The sequence below is a fragment of the Mchenga conophoros genome, linkage group LG19, assembly GCF_057382185.1.
Source record: "Mchenga conophoros isolate Kocher_MC1m ecotype Shallow Benthic linkage group LG19, M_conophoros_male_GT1.1, whole genome shotgun sequence".
NCBI lineage: Eukaryota > Metazoa > Chordata > Actinopteri > Cichliformes > Cichlidae > Mchenga > Mchenga conophoros.
Genome location: NC_140544.1, coordinates 17,478,104 through 17,493,377, shown reverse-complemented (window position 1 = coordinate 17,493,377; position 15,274 = coordinate 17,478,104). Strand labels below are relative to the sequence as shown.

At 40.0% G+C, this 15,274-nt stretch overlaps 2 protein-coding genes across 5 annotated transcripts in view; both read right to left on the bottom strand.

The window, feature by feature from the left end:
- Positions 1–1,110, bottom strand: part of LOC146551992 (uncharacterized) — a 19,981-nt gene extending 18,871 nt beyond the window's left edge. The window contains exons 1-2 of the mRNA XM_085258283.1: positions 919–1,110; positions 152–735 (exon numbers count right to left, since the gene is read on the bottom strand). Of these exons, the coding sequence (XP_085114409.1) occupies positions 152–713 (562 nt within the window). The 5' untranslated portion in view covers positions 714–735; positions 919–1,110. The remainder of the gene's footprint in view (positions 1–151; positions 736–918) is intronic.
- A 2,786-nt stretch (positions 1,111–3,896) lies between these two features.
- Positions 3,897–15,265, bottom strand: mocs1 (molybdenum cofactor synthesis 1). 4 transcript variants are annotated; one of them, XM_085257674.1, is made up of 11 exons: positions 14,586–15,265; positions 13,364–13,475; positions 12,883–13,050; positions 11,350–11,514; positions 9,956–10,017; positions 8,389–8,500; positions 8,176–8,288; positions 7,696–7,806; positions 6,316–6,436; positions 6,183–6,230; positions 3,897–5,932 (listed from the first exon to the last, which is right to left on the bottom strand). In XM_085257674.1, exons 1-11 carry the CDS (start codon positions 14,778–14,780, stop codon positions 4,863–4,865), a joined length of 2,277 nt encoding a protein of 758 aa, XP_085113800.1. In that variant the 5' UTR covers positions 14,781–15,265; the 3' UTR covers positions 3,897–4,862. The 4 variants fall into 4 exon arrangements, with proteins under 4 accessions (XP_085113800.1, XP_085113801.1, XP_085113803.1 ...); XM_085257675.1 differs by having other exon boundaries at positions 3,897–5,929; XM_085257677.1 differs by having other exon boundaries at positions 5,790–5,929; positions 6,168–6,230; positions 14,586–15,264.
- Between the last annotated feature and the right edge of the window lie 9 nt (positions 15,266–15,274).

Sequence of the window (15,274 nt, the reverse complement as noted above, 5' to 3'; positions counted from 1 at the left end):
TTAATTGAAAAATCTTAACTCTTAAAACAACAAAAATGAAACTAAAGAAAAAAAAAGGGAAAATGAAGAAAATAATACTTTATGATAGTATTTAATAAGGCACAGATTAAATATTTATATATTAATGTTTTGTATTACAAAAGAAACTTACCTTCAATACAGTTATTTCTGATTTTGGAAACAGTCTCCTCTTCATTGAATCCTTTCTTTTTTTGTTCCATACGCAAATCGTTGTCAATCTTTGAGCGAACAAAGTAGAACTTTTTCTTCATCCTCTGAATCTCATGAGCAAGTTTCACATCATTTTCCCTGAAGCGAGTGTCTGAGATAATGATGAAGAAGTCAAACTTCTGAAACTCAACATGCTCTAGGTACTTAGCAGCTGGAAACTTGGTGGTGCCAATTCCAGGGAGATCCCATATTTTAACATTGGGATACTTTGGATGAGTGTATAGTGTGGCCTTTTTGGTGGTTTCAATTGGACCAGTAGGCGCAGAGTTCTCATCATCATCTGATAGGCCTCTAAGAGCATTAACAAAGGTGGATTTCCCAGAACCACATTCTCCAGTGATGGCAATATTTAGTGGAGTGTTTTTCTGCTGATCCAAAAGCTCCATGATCTTAGCAGCCCCTTCTTCCTGGCTTTTATTCATTGCTTCCTTAATTTCTTCATGAAGTTCATTGTTTTCAAAGAGTTCAGATGGAGTATCCATGGCAGTCCCACAAACTGATTTTCTGAGATTATACAGTACATGCTTAATTTAGTTATATGACTGAACAGTAAAAATCTTTTCATTTACTGTTCTACATATTTTACATAACTTGTTTTGGCGAGACAAATCTCTACAAAATGTGTTTTTCAATCAAAAGGGAGAAATAAAGCCCTAGACAAAAAACGGAATATTAGCAGATACTCACTTGAGGCACTCCTTCCTTGCTTTCGAGTAGAGATGATACTTTTAACCAACGGATAACTGAATTAACTTCTTTTCACAAAATATGTTTTTCAGTTTTTCGATGGGAGAAATATTAGCTTCAAAGGTAAGTGAATTTGGATTAAAGAATGTCCTCTTTCTTTCGACTGTGGAACAGGTTGTACGTAAAGCAACCCGGATGTGCCCTTTATAAAAATGGGAGGAGCAGCTGTTGTTTTTTGTCTGGTGAACTTTGGATTTTACATTCATACGTACAGTCATACTTTTAAAACCAAACAGAGCTATAATTAAATAAATATTAGATAAACTGAAAGGTAATTCCCCCTTCTGAAAGACATATTAAGATCGTGATTTAACAATTGAGTTTATTAACAGTGACATTACTATTAACAGTGAATAGGCTACTCCCTTTTCAAAAGCAGGAGGAGCAGCTGTTATTGTTTCTGTCTGCTGAACTTTCGGTTTTACATTCATACATACAGTCACACTTTTAAACCAGCTATAATTAAATAATTTTAAACGACAGATAAACTGAAAGATAATTTCTCCTTCTGATGAGATGTAGATGTTATTTTATTGGTCATTCCCGATGTATCCCTGTTACGGCCATGTCCATATTTGGAATCACGGTGTCTGGATTTTATTCAATGTGTATGTCATGTGCCTTAAAGTCTCTCTGCAGGTCCTCTTCCCGATTGGAGAACTAGCAGCTGCTGAATGGTTTCCATCATCAAGTGTTTGTTTTAAAAACCTTCTCCAGGAGTTGTCTCTGGGCAGCAGCAGCAGACCCGTCCTTGGCGTCCTAGCCATCTGTGACAAATTGTCACGCGTGACTTTAAAGAATTGTTAAGTTTTGTATATAGTGTGTAAATACTCTTTCACTTGTAAATGAGGTAAGGTTTGTTTTTTGTTTCACACTGGGTTTAGGTAGTGCCTCCCTTTTTGGAGTGGCATGCTTTGTTTGTTATTTTGGCCTTTATTTACCTTGAAGTTAATGCTTTCCGTTTTTTGGTAGCAATAAAAGCACCTTGATCAGTAAATTGGCTTTTGGGTATGGCTTTGGGGACCAGGGCGGGATCACTTATGTTCATTGTGTCTAGCCTGTGATCTAGGTTTCCCATGTTTAGTCAGTCCTGTCTTTGTGTTTACATTTTGTCAGGTTTATCTGTCTCCTGTCTTATTTTGAGACTCTCTTGTCTGGTGTGTGTTGTGTTCAATTTCACCTTCCCTCTTTCTCATTAATCTGTTCACCTGTGCCTCGTTTCCACCCACTGTCTCTCTTTCCCTAATTTCCTCATGTGTGTTTAAGTTTTCCTTGTTTTTTTTATTAATTTTTTTATTGTACTGTTAGTCTCCCGAGTGTTTCCATCATGTGTGTCCTGTTTGGGACTACTTTTGCTGCAACTATTTGTGTAAACTGAGTGGACTCTGGTGCAATTCAATGTCACTTGAAGATAATAGTGGTGGTGATTGCTGCTATTATTTTTACCTATTTATTATTACCAAAACGTTGATTCTGTTGATCTAGACATAGCGTTATCAGTGGGGAAAGATCCACCTCCAGCTGTTTGGAGGCAGGCCAGGCCTACTTACTATTGGAGAGCAATCAGCTATTGGAGTGCATCTGAGCATCCAGTGTTCATCATCTCCTTGTCCTTCTACCGGTCACTCTGGCACAGCTGGCTGCCGGCGGAGCTCCCGGGCGCGTCACTGCAATCCCCCCTGGCTTCTGCTCCGTGGCTGCTGAGTGAGCCCCCATCTGGGACTCTCCTCAGCTCTTTCTGGGACAGTGGCGCGGCTGCCCCTCTGTTGGTCTTCCTTGGTCTCTTGTGTTCTGGGGGCCTCTGGATGTCTGGAGTTTTGATCTCCTCCATACCTGCTTCATGCCCTGGAGGACGGGGCTGTGGCCCCCCCACACCCTCTAGCAATCTATCTATCAATCTTACGTGCTGCACAATAATGTTTAATATTTAGTATTTACAGTCAATTCCCATATATCATCGTGCTGTTGTTTATTCTATTACTCTTGTTTTCTTCTGCTTGTTTTCTTTTTTTCATTCTCAACAGGTGAAATTAAAAAAGTATCTACTGTTATCTATTGTTAGCTAGTTTATTGTTATGTTGCTCTTTGTTTTCTCTTCTGGTTCTCCATAAAGGTGATCCAGGTGTTTTGTTTGTTTGTTCTTTTTTTTTTTTTCCTTCCCCCCTTTCCCACCATCTCTTCTCCCCTCTATTTTTCTTTCTCTCCCTCTTTCTTTCATTCTTTCTCCCTGTCCTATCCCCCAGTCATGTGTGTCACGTCTTTAAAAACGAAAATAAAATAAATACATAATTATAATTATATAAAGGTCAATCAAATGTACCAATATGGCAAGGCCATGATGATGATCCACTTGGTAAAGTAAATTCACTTGGCGTCTTTCTTGGCCTTCAGACAACAATTATGATGGCTAAAGATCCAAATGGGACAGGCAAAAAAAGAAAAAAGGGGTCCTTGCTAACCAAGGAGAGAGAGAAGTACAACACGGTCCATATCAGGTGTTGAGGAACCGGGGACTTGGTAGGCAAGAGACAAAAATGGTAAGCTGCTGCTACTATGCAAGTAATCCCAAATTACATAAATAGGGTGATGGCATTTTAGTGATGGCAAAACAGCGACAGTAGCTCAGTGTTCCAACATTTGGAAGAAGGGAATGAACTGCTAGAGATTGATGAGCTACAACATACATGCTATGGCAAGGGGGAGCCAGCACGACAGGTCGGGGGGGGGGGGAGATATCACCCGAGCCAAGCCATGTACAAGATCAGCTTGTACATGAGCTTCAATATCTACTATATATGCAGTCAGATTCAGTATTACTGCTGTAAATAACTCATAACCAGATTCATTTATTTTAGTTAGTCTTGCTAAGCCTGTAATTATAGCTAATAAGTAATAAGGTATTAATTTTACAGCAAAAGTACCAAGACTGTTAGTGTTTCTTTAATAACGTGAAGAAAATAGTGGAACATGGTGTGTGTTGTAACCAGAGTGGAACCACCCTGTGCAGTCACACATTGCTCAACATTTATATCTTTATGATATAACCGGAGAATACTGCCATTTTTCTGAGGGGGAAATGAACATAAAACATGCCATACATCATTTAAAAAAAAAAAAAGAGATGTGTGATGATGTGAAGTGAATGCACAGTTAATGCAACCAATGAAAATCATAATAATCTTCAAAAACAAAAGAAAACGGCTGGTACAGACAGCACACAAGTGGAGGGAAGTTACAGGAACATAGACTTTAACAACATATTGAGCAATAATGGGTTAACGTATTGTGTAACGGGTTATTTGTGTTATCAGTCATTAGATAAGTTTATTTTACTACCATCCTCTACTTTCATGTAGTACAAATCTAGTTTGCAGTGTACTACAGAGGTAGGTAGAAAAACATCAAAACTAAAATTTCATATCCTAATTATCTAAAAAAAAAAAAAAAAAAAAAAGCAAGGTTAAAACAATCATAGTGGTAGTGTTAGTCACTGCAATAAAAAGCAAGTTAAGAAAAAGAGCAAGCGAGTATGGGACTGACTGGAATATGCACTGAAACGTTTGCTGCTCTCTTCTTTTGTTTGTGTTCAGTTTTCAAGTTTCATAAATTAAATTCTTTCAAATTTAAAAGCACATTATCAGTGCCATCTGCAATCAGTTTCTTCTTCACTCCAAAAACCTCCAGGGAGGACTATCAATGTAATACTTGTGCACCCTCTGGAGGGAAAAGCAGGAATTATGACACTGAAAATATTGATAAAAATTCAGTAAACTACATATTAGACAAAACGATTCAGACTAGGAGAGATAACTGCCCAAGAGGATGTGTTTTTCATTGATGGCACAAAGTTTAATTTGTGGAAAACCATAGTGCAGTCTTTGATCTCATTCTTCCTGTTTTGAATGACGATGAAAGTCCTTTTTACCGCCTGTCTTACTGACGAGTTTTATATCCGTGATGATGATGTCATGGCTCACCGCCTTGCACATATCGTAGACGGTGAGCGCTGTTACAGAAGCAGCGGTCAGAGCCTCCATCTCCACTCCCGTCCTGCCCGTGGTGCGACATGTCGCTGTGATGACGACGGCATTAAGAAGCTCATCCAGGTGAAATGTGACAGCGGTGTGGTCTAAGGGTAAAGGGTGGCAGAGGGGGATGAGGGTGGAGGTCTGCTTCGAAGCCATGATGCCAGCCAACTGCGCCACAGTCAAGGCGTCGCCCTTGGCCAGCTGGTTATCTCGAAGCAGGCGGAAGGCGGTGGGGCCTAAGCTAACGGTGGCGCAGGCTACGGCTGTTCGACATGTGGGAAGTTTCCCCCCGACATCCACCATGGTGGCGCGGCCCTGGGCGTCTGTATGTGTCAGCTGAGCTTTGAGATCTGTTGTCTGGTTGCTCTCAGACTGTTTACAACTGGCAACCTTGTTGGAATTTTGACTGTGGCAGAATCTAACAGGGTGGTTTCTCTGATTTATTTTGGCATCTATCAGCAGTGTGCAAAAAACAGCTGCTCCTGGGGTCCTGGACACGTGGCTCGTCAGAACATTAGGACTCAGGGCTTGTGCGTTCCTGAGACAGACTTCATTAACATAGCTTGTGACATTTGTGCGTGTTCTGAAACATTCAGTCTTAGTGTGACAACTAATGTGATCATTATCAATCTCTGCAGAGGGAAGGGATGCTACTTCATTGTGGTTAGGTTTTTCTGTGTTGATATGCATCTTAACATGGGTACCCCCACTCATTAAGGTTCCAGAGCAGCAAACACTGGCTTCCTGTGTTAAGTTAGTGGAGTCTGAAAGGCACAAACAATCCTCTCTATTCAAGACTTTCCTGCTGCCTAAATGATGAGTTGTTGCTGGAGAGAGGAACGTGTCATTTTTAAGCTGGGAACTAATGGGGAAAGCCCTCTTGCTGTCTTGTAGCTTTGGCAGGAACGTCTGAGATGTGGTACCTGCTGGAAAACATTTGGAAAAAATAAAAATAAATGAGTCAAGAATACTGACATAACTACTTTGGCTGCAACCACTTCTAAAACACTAGTTGGCAGCCCAGCAGTGTGAAGTTCAGCCATAGCTGAACTTTTTGATTCAACATTCCCTGATCTTTAAGAAGGAAAGTGCATGGATGTGGATCTGCTCCAATCCTAATACAAAACATTAAAGAAACACGAATGAGGTCTTTGTACGTACAGCTGTGTCACCCACCAATGAGGATCATAGGCCTGTTCTTCATCTGAGAGATACTGAACATGCCTGAAGAGAGAAAGAGGGATAAATTACAAATATTACAACAATCTGTGCGCATAATCCTAAAATTGTATGATGTATTGATTTCTACCTGCATGCTGTTTCTTCTTCCGGCCCACAGCGGCACCAATAATTTGCAGCAGCTCTTCATCGGACGCGCCAGAGCGTAAGACATCTCTGAGGGAGACCTCTGAGTTACCAAACAAACACACCTGAGAGAGGAGACGGACGGGAAAGAGTGAAAAGCTGTTTTCTCAAATGCAATGCAGTCCAAATCCAAGATTAGACACCAAACATTAACTAAATGGCTCCCTGGAGTCTGTGTAAAAAGTTCACTTTAATATCAAAAATTGCTTAAGAACTTAATAATAGATCAGTAGAGATAGTGGGAGAATAACCCACTTTTTATATTAAGCTAACAGCAGCAATAGCGTGCTTTATTCTGTAAGGTAAAGACTCGACAGTATTCTTAGAGAAAATCCCAACGATCAAGTGATCTGTTATGAACAAGCACTTTTGAGATGACGGGAAGGTAAAACTTCCTTTTAAACAGGGTCAGGGAGAGGCAGCCATCTGCTGCTGTGACAGGTTCTGGGGTAAGGGGAAAGAGAGAAGAAGAAAGAGAAGACAAAACAGAAAGAGAGCAGAAATAAAGCAGGTCAAAACAGACTAAGGGAGAGATTAGACACAATTCAATGACATGCTGTAGTGGTATGTAACACGTGGGGATATAAAAGAGGTGAGAGGTGAAGAAATACTCAGTCTATGACATTGGTCTCGATACAAACCCAAACAAATGTTGTATAATTTAATGAATTCAAATGCATCATAATAAACATTTCCTCTACTTTGCTCTGCAGCTCACTGTGGCCAATAGAAGACCTTCTGCCATATTCAGCTGAAGGCAGAGATGGCCTGTAGTGGACCTTACCAGTAGAAAGAGATGCCATCTTCCTATTGGGTAGACAGGCAGTCGTCATAGTTCACAGTGGTCAAAGTTACATTCTGCTGAACTTTGACCGTAGCGCCTACAAGAGCTCTGTAGTTGTGCTTGTATCCTGTTGCTTGGCGCAAACCACTGAAATCAGTGTTTCAGAGTGAAGTGTATGCAGCCTCCTCTACACCTTCAGTGTATATTGATGCTAATTAGTTAAAAGTTTTGTCTCAAAAACAAAGGGAATGACCAGAAGGAGAATCAAAGGACCTTAATGGTGAAGAAAAAGGGACACTGATACATGAAGGTGAAGAAAAATGTATAAAAGCAATAAGATTCTCATCAAAATTACGAAAAACTCAAGTAACAGCAAAAGATTCTGTCACTTATTAACAAATCACAAACCACCCTTTTTGCTCCACAACCTGCCGCCCACAAGCTCCGCCCATCTATAATTGCACACATGCATACATGAACATTTGTGCCATAGGACAATAACAGACCTCACGAACAGCTTTAAAGCTTTATCGGCTTTACCTTTAGGTTGCCGTCTGCAGTGATGCGTAAACGATTGCAGGAGCGACAGAAATGGTCGGACATGGAGGTGATGAAGCCCAGCTGACCTTTGAAGCCTGGCACTTTAAATGTCTGTTTCAAAACAGGGAAAAAAGTGAGAAATATACTTTCAAATGTTACAACCAGTGACAAAAAGTTCTTCATTGGACTCCGACACCTGAAACTTTGTTCACTTGGATGTTTTAGTTTAATGTGTTTAATTGGGTTGTCTTCTTTTTTGCTTTTTAGGACTTGTGTTATAATCTGATGATGTTTTAAGCAGAAATATAGAAAAATCCTGCAGGTCTATTTGATCAGAGGGACTCGGATGTGTCGGAGAAAATGCACAGAGGAACACAAGAAACATGACTTTTTATTTTTCAGTATAAATATAATAATTAATCAACCATCTTTGTCAGGATTTCATCTCCAAAGTAATTTAGTACAGTTGGAGACACTGACCTTGGCTGTGTCTGTCTGTCCAGCTTGAAGCTTCTCCAGGTCGGGCCACTTCTGCCTGATGCGGTCCAGCATCTCCTGGTAGCTCACCATCTTCTTAAAGTTCCACTTGTTGCCTGCAGAGAGGAGACGAACCAGGAAGTGTGGGTTTAAACAATGGATGTTTAAAACATTTGCACGAGCATTTGAAACTCTTCATGGGGTGTGAGCACTTACCATCGAAGGGCATGTACTCTATAAAGCGCACCTCCAGAGGCTTCTTCTCTGTCAGTGCTGCAAAATCAAGCAGCTCATCCTCATTCAGGCCTCGCATGACCACGCAGTTGATCTACAAAGAGAAGTGAACAACAATAGGCCTCTGATTACTGAGCCATTATTTTCCTAACAAGCTGGTTATGTAACAACCGACAGAAAATGACTTACTGAAGATGTGTGGGCCAATATTTAATTATGTAACACAATAATAACAGCCTTATAAGACTTTGATGTACTATACATGAGAATTCATCCAGTGATGTTAATGACTGGAATAATTCACTATATTTTTAAAGTCTAAATTTTTCAAAAGGAGACCCGTCCACATAAGCTTTTTCTTGCCTTCTTAAAGAGTTGATAAATAACGTGAAAGTTTAAAACAGCATCATGTTTTATTTTAACTGTCTAGCAGATTTAATGTGACTCATTTGATGCTTAAAGATCTACAAATGAAGGTCCTTCACTGACCCAAGGCTGAACCACAACACTTCTTGATCAACATGCAGTCAGGGGCATCAAGCTAACCGCACAGCTTAGCAAAACAGAATGAAGAACAACAATTTTTTAGACTAGGTAATGGACATATAATGTTATTTTATGCTGGCATTCCTAAACTCCTGTAACAGAGAAGCCTTATAAAAATCACACTCTTCCTAAAGGGGAATCAGGTTACGAGAAGCTACTGGAGGAAACATATTAAACTACAACTAAAATCTGACAACTTCCAAAGCACTCTGCAAAACAGTTTGTGTCTCTCATTATGAACAAGTAAAAGGAATTGCTCATAATAGTGGTCATTGCTTGATTTTGGTTAACGGACTGATTCATATGCAGCATTTTTCTACTACTAACTAAGCACACGAAGTGTTTTATATGACTTGCCTCATTCACTCATTCAAACCCATTCATACAAGCACTTATTTCTGTTCCTACATAAGTGCTTTATATCAAATATTCACACACATTCATACTCTGATGGATACATTGGAGAGCAAATTGGAGTAAGTATCTTGCCCAAGGATATTTGGCATGCCAACTGGATCAAACCACCAACATTTTTGGTGGTTTGATCCAGAGCAGAGCAGCTTTTGCAACATTTCTACTTGCTTAGGTTTCAGTGCGTTTGACTTCTCAGCGCCACAGTAGGATTGATCTTAGATCAGTACAAATGCCGGTCCCCAAGGCTCCATCCTCAGCCCCTTGTTGTTCTCTTGTTCCAGGCTTTCACTCTGACACATTATCCAAAAACACCATATGAAAGTCATCACAGGGAATTCACCTTTCCTAACCATGATTTTATTGTTTTCTCTCACTGATATTAGCTGATTATCTCAGAGTTTTTGGGCACTCTGCACTTGCTACATTTCTGCAACTGTGAAACACTTGTCCTGCAATTAAATCTTACCCATTTTAATACTTATATATAAACTGCAAAAATGTTAAACAGTAACAAAAAGGAAGACACTGAATCGTAGTGGGGATATTTTCCATAACAGAGACTTAATAATGAATGAAAATGAACAAATACCTTCACAGGACTGTAGCCCAATTCAATGGCCTTTTCAACGCCCTCCATTACTTTGTGAAACCCTGGAAAAGGCAAGTAGAAAATGAAATGTGACTAAGATTAACATTTTACATTAGGTGCATTAGTAATGCTAATAATAAATAATAATAGTAAAGTTTGTATGTTATTAAAATACGACTAAAGTTGAGAATGGTGTGTGATTGGAGGCAGGTTTTGAGAAATAAAAATGCACTGAATCATACAACAAAAACAAAGATCAGAACTAAGCTTTGTGGTTTCTGAAATGAGTGGTGCTTCCACACGAAAAGCTCGGCCTTGTCTGTTCTCCTCCACCTTTTAATGTCCGTAATTCACCACAAACCACTTGTATAGAAACATGTAATCCCTCCACAGCAGCTCAAGCTTTTGAAAAGCACACTGTCGAGGTCAGAGTCATTATTTGTTTTCACTTGCTCAAAACAATTAAATCAAAGCAGGATCTTTATGTAGGATGAGGCTTATGTTTTATTTACAGTTTGCATAACTGCAATTTGTCCTGAATAAAGAAAAGAAACAAGATTTCAACAGTAACTTCTATTACAAACACAAGAAAGCAGGTGCTGTAAATCCAGTTTTCTTTTCTCCGCTCTTCTTCATGTCCTAATCTCAGTTAGTCCATCTGTGTCTGCCTTTCACGAGCCAACCACCCATAGCTCTGCCCTGCTGTCACCTGCAGTGTTTACAGCTTACAGCCTTCTTCCCTAAGCTTGTGGGATGGACCCACAACAAAAACTACACTGATTTATGCCTATCATACACTAGAAGAAAAAGCTGAACTAGGGAAACACTAAAAAAAAAGGAACAGTTTCATACATAAAGACAGTGAGGGTTTTTAGCCACACATGAAGAATATTAAATATGTTTAATTTCATCTGAAGTCAGTCAATCAGCCAATTATCTGGGCACACTTTGGGCCAGTTAGCACCAAATGAGCATTATTTAAACACTACAGCCTGTCCGAGTACAGTTGCTCAGTACCCATCACTTTATCACCACAGTAACAGTAACATCTCCCATCTTCTGACCGCTGCTTCCAGCAGGATAACACACCACGTCACAAAGCTAAAATCATGTAAAACTGGCATCTTAAACATCACAATGAGTTCATTATACTCAAATGGCCTCCACCATCACCAGATCACAATCTCCTTCATATTTTCTAAAGACGTAGGGATTTAGAAAATATCTCACTGACCATCTGACACTTTTGTGGTTATACACTCCTAAACTACAGCGTCAATCAGCTACAGCCTCGTGATGTCGCTTTTTTCCCCTCCTCAATCTACGCACACTATTGGTGTTCTGATCATATGTCTCACACAGCTGACATTGATACACTGACGACGCTTCCATACCTTTCCGTCTGACAATAAACTCAAATTTGGCAGGAACTAATGAATCCAGGCTGATGTTGATCAGGTCCAATCCGGCGTCTTTAAGGTTTGGCAAAAGCCGAGCCAAGTTCATGCCATTGGTTGTCATGGCGATAGTCTTGAGGCCCTCCAACTTTCTGAGCTCAGCTGCAGAGTAGAAGTGGAAAGGCAAGACAGAATGAGAGAAAACTGATGAATGCAATGAGTGAACTTTTACCTTTAAAGGTTGAAATATTATATAACAGATGAGTTTATCCATACATAAATCAATCATTACAGCATGATAACAGAACAAAATCTTTAGCCATGTAAAGTGGATATCTTTATCTGTTACTATGCAGCATATTGTGCCACCGGGAAATTATGTTTCCTTGCTTGAATGCCTATCAATGAAAAAACTTCTTTAAATAAATTTATGGGTTATTAAAGTCTTTATTATCCATAACTAGTACAGTTACTCTGGTCATTTTGACATTAAGCAAAGATAATGCAGAATGAACTCACAAACACACACAGCACCACAATGCAACTAAATCCATCCAGTAAACCTAGCCAACTACCATTACTTGTAACCAGTAGATCTTTGTGGATCCTGTTTATAACTGTACACGCCACATCAGCGGTTCTGTGAGCCAACAAAAACAACACAACCAGCTTCACTGCAGCTTTTTCACGCTCCTCCTGTGAGACATTCAGCCTCTGTTCCTTGAGCTTTAAATCTCAGTGCAGTCGTTTCAGACTCTCATTCATGTGTTCTGCCTCCTCCTCATCTCCACCTTTATTCTGGATGCTCAATGTGCCTCATCAGAGTCTCCAACTCTAATCTCCATCAGCAATACTGTTGTGTATTTCTTCCTACCAATGTCGGCAAATCATTTATTAGTCAAACTCCACACTTCAATAAATTATATTCCGTTATTTCAAGCGATCCTCTTGCTTCCTGAAATAACTAGTGCAACCAAATCCAAGTTATGCATGAAGTCTCATGAGCCTCACACACAGCTAGTGGCAATCAATGGTCCTCTTTCCAAAAAGACCTGACCCACTAGTCCTGTCACACACCCTCATTCATTCACGACAGGCTTTTTCTTGCTGCAGAGGCTTCACTTACAAAGTTTAATTTAAAATCAGGCTGTAAAATTCAAATGATGCAATAATACATCATTAGACCAAAAACACAACTGTGGTGTAACAAATCATTTCCCCTTCCACAGAAACCCTTAAACTGAAGGCATGCATGCAAAATTGCTTCTCTTCACTTCAGCTGCAGTCAAGTCAGCAGAGTTAGCACATGAATCATCGGTCGCCTGGTTGCCAAAGCTGACTTGCTCCTCTGAAAACAGTGTCACTACATCATTTTAGTCATACGGTAAACTGAAGAAAGCAAGTTTATGTTTGCTACAAGCTGATCCAAAGTGTTAAAAAAAGTGTGAAATGACTCAAAACAGCTTCCAAGTTGTTTTATTATTGAAAAAAAAAAAAGCCTGCACAAACTATTTTCTCCTTGTTTCTTACTGATAATATGGAGCACATCAGGTCTGATGAGCGGCTCCCCTCCAGTGAGGCGGATCTTGTCCACCCCCTCTTGGACGAAGAGGCGAGCCAGGGTCAGCACCTCAGAGGTGGATAGCAGCTGGCCCCGCGGTGTGAGCTTCACCCCCTCCTCTGGCATGCAGTACTGACCTAGAAATGAGAAAGATGAAAGATGTATTTTAGCCTACATTAGCGAGAATTCCTTCTTTTACTACGATAAATACTGAAGTAACACAACTAAATAAAAGGGAACGAGGGGACAAACCAAAAACTCTACTGTGCGGGAAAGAAAAACCTTTTCTTTCTCCAGTAGGTCAGCAGAATTTGGGCATTTTAGTGCACTTCTGTGAAAGGTTTACTAATTACGATGGTTAACTTGGTCTAATAATGTTGCTCCACTAGTGGGCTGGGAATGTAACAATGGTTTCTTGATAGGATCCACAGAAAATAAACATTTACTCACAGCGGAAGTTGCATTTTTCTGTGAGGGAGATTCGTAGGTAGTTGTGCCTGCGGCCAAAGTTGTCAGTCAAGAATGCTGAAAAGGGGAGTATGCTGTCATCCCTGAGCCTCTTCTGGGGAGGAAAAGAACCAGGAAAAGACACCGATCAAACTATATACCCTGGCATCACTGCAGTCTTATTTTGAATCAAACACAACAGCCCCTCTGAGTCCCATCATGCCAGAGACACAATAATGTCAGCTGAAGCCAAATCTGTGTCCCAGCTCCTGACCTTTGCCCATCACTCATGAGCACCTGCGGTTATGTCAAAAGTTACCAGTGTAAAAGCAAACCAGTGACTCAGCAGTTGCTCGGAGACACTCTGTTAATCAACAGGCTGATCATTTAACTGCACTGATCTTTTTAGACCTTCCCAAGTCCCTTCATTGTTTCTTAAGGTAAAAAGCTTCATATAAAAGCCACTTATGCACACTTTAGTCAATTTTTCCCTATTATTGCCATATCATAATTATTATAGTCACTGATGTAATATACACCTGCAACCCAGAGAGACACAGCAAGAAGATGAACAATGAATGCTACTCTGTTATTTGACTACTGGACATTCAGGAGCATGCTTGCTCTGTCAATCATCTCTGATTATCAAGCACATGGATAGAGTATGTATGAGGTAGAAACAATATTTTTAAAGAAGTAGACTATCTCAATAACACCCTCTTAAACTGTTTATACTTTGGGCCTCCAAACGGTCCAAAAGATTCAAAATCTGTATCATCTAAAGCACAACTTCAATCCAAATAGAAAAAATTACTTTTAATCTCAACCAACTTTATTAGTTTATAACAATTCTTTTCCTACTTGCAACATGCTGGCTATCACATCTATCTTATCACATGATATCAAGTATGTAAAACTACAAAGCAGTGACAAACGTAAAGCAGGTGAGGTGTTGTTTCCCCCCTCTGATTGGTTCTCACAATCACGCCAAAAATACACCCCATGACCCCCTTTTATATCACAGCCACGCTGTCATAATGGATAACCATTTGGTTTAATATTTATTCCTTAGTTTAGTGTTTCCTGGGCCCAGTTTATAACCTGTTCAGGTTATAAGCTTCTCACCTTTACTCCTTAAAGGTTTCACTCAGCCTGCGACTCAACACAGACAGGACAATCTTAGCTGCAGGCCCGGCTTGTGTTACTGTTTTGGAGGTTGACTTACCTGTGTTGCCCTGGTTTTGAAGTTGGAACCAGCTATAGTCGAGTCTGTGAGTTCAAGTTCATTTTCCTTGTGCGTAACACCGGAACAGCTCCGCGCGATGCTTCTGTTCACGCGCCGTGCAAACAGTTTCCTAACACGTGTCAAAGCGCCGTTTCTGTCAAACAGACGGCAGCACATGCTAACAGGCGCAGCCATACTTCAACCATTTGACAACTCCGAGGTCCTCTGTTTGCTCTTTCTCTCCGACCTGCAGTTCAACAACGTCTCTAACCAACCTGGACCAATCACAGTAACGGACGCATACCATGGTGCACTATGGGTAGTGTAGTCAAGGGTAACCAAAGATTTATTTATTTTTTTACATAGAAACCGCCAATGGAGGGTGGCACTGAGACAGGTTATTTCAGGGAACTAAAAGCAAATTAAAACTAGGAGTGAAAAATAAATAAATAATAAAAAGTCGATTTTAGACAAATATGAAACCTAGCTTAAACGCGCTGTGAGTTAACACAGCAAAGTTGTATTACCTCTTATGAAGTTCTTAAATCAGCCATCCTGCTATTATATTTAAAAAAAACAACAACAACAACAACAACAACATTTTTTTAGTAAAACCTAAACTAAAAAAAGAAAAACTAAAAACTAAAAATATTGTGTACTTGGACACAACTCGGACCTTGGAGAGGTAA

Excerpts from the sequence above, each read along its gene's own strand:
- mocs1 (XM_085257674.1), bottom strand. The coding sequence starts at position 14,780 with ATGGCTGCGCCTGTTAGCATGTGCTGCCGTCTGTTTGACAGAAACGGC. Across the intron at positions 11,515-12,882 it reads TGATGTGCTCCATATTATCA|CTGAGCTCAGAAAGTTGGAG; the intron begins GTAAGAAACAAG and ends TCTACTCTGCAG. Across the intron at positions 5,933-6,182 it reads CAGGCCTATGATCCTCATTG|CAGGTACCACATCTCAGACG; the intron begins GTGGGTGACACA and ends AATGTTTTCCAG.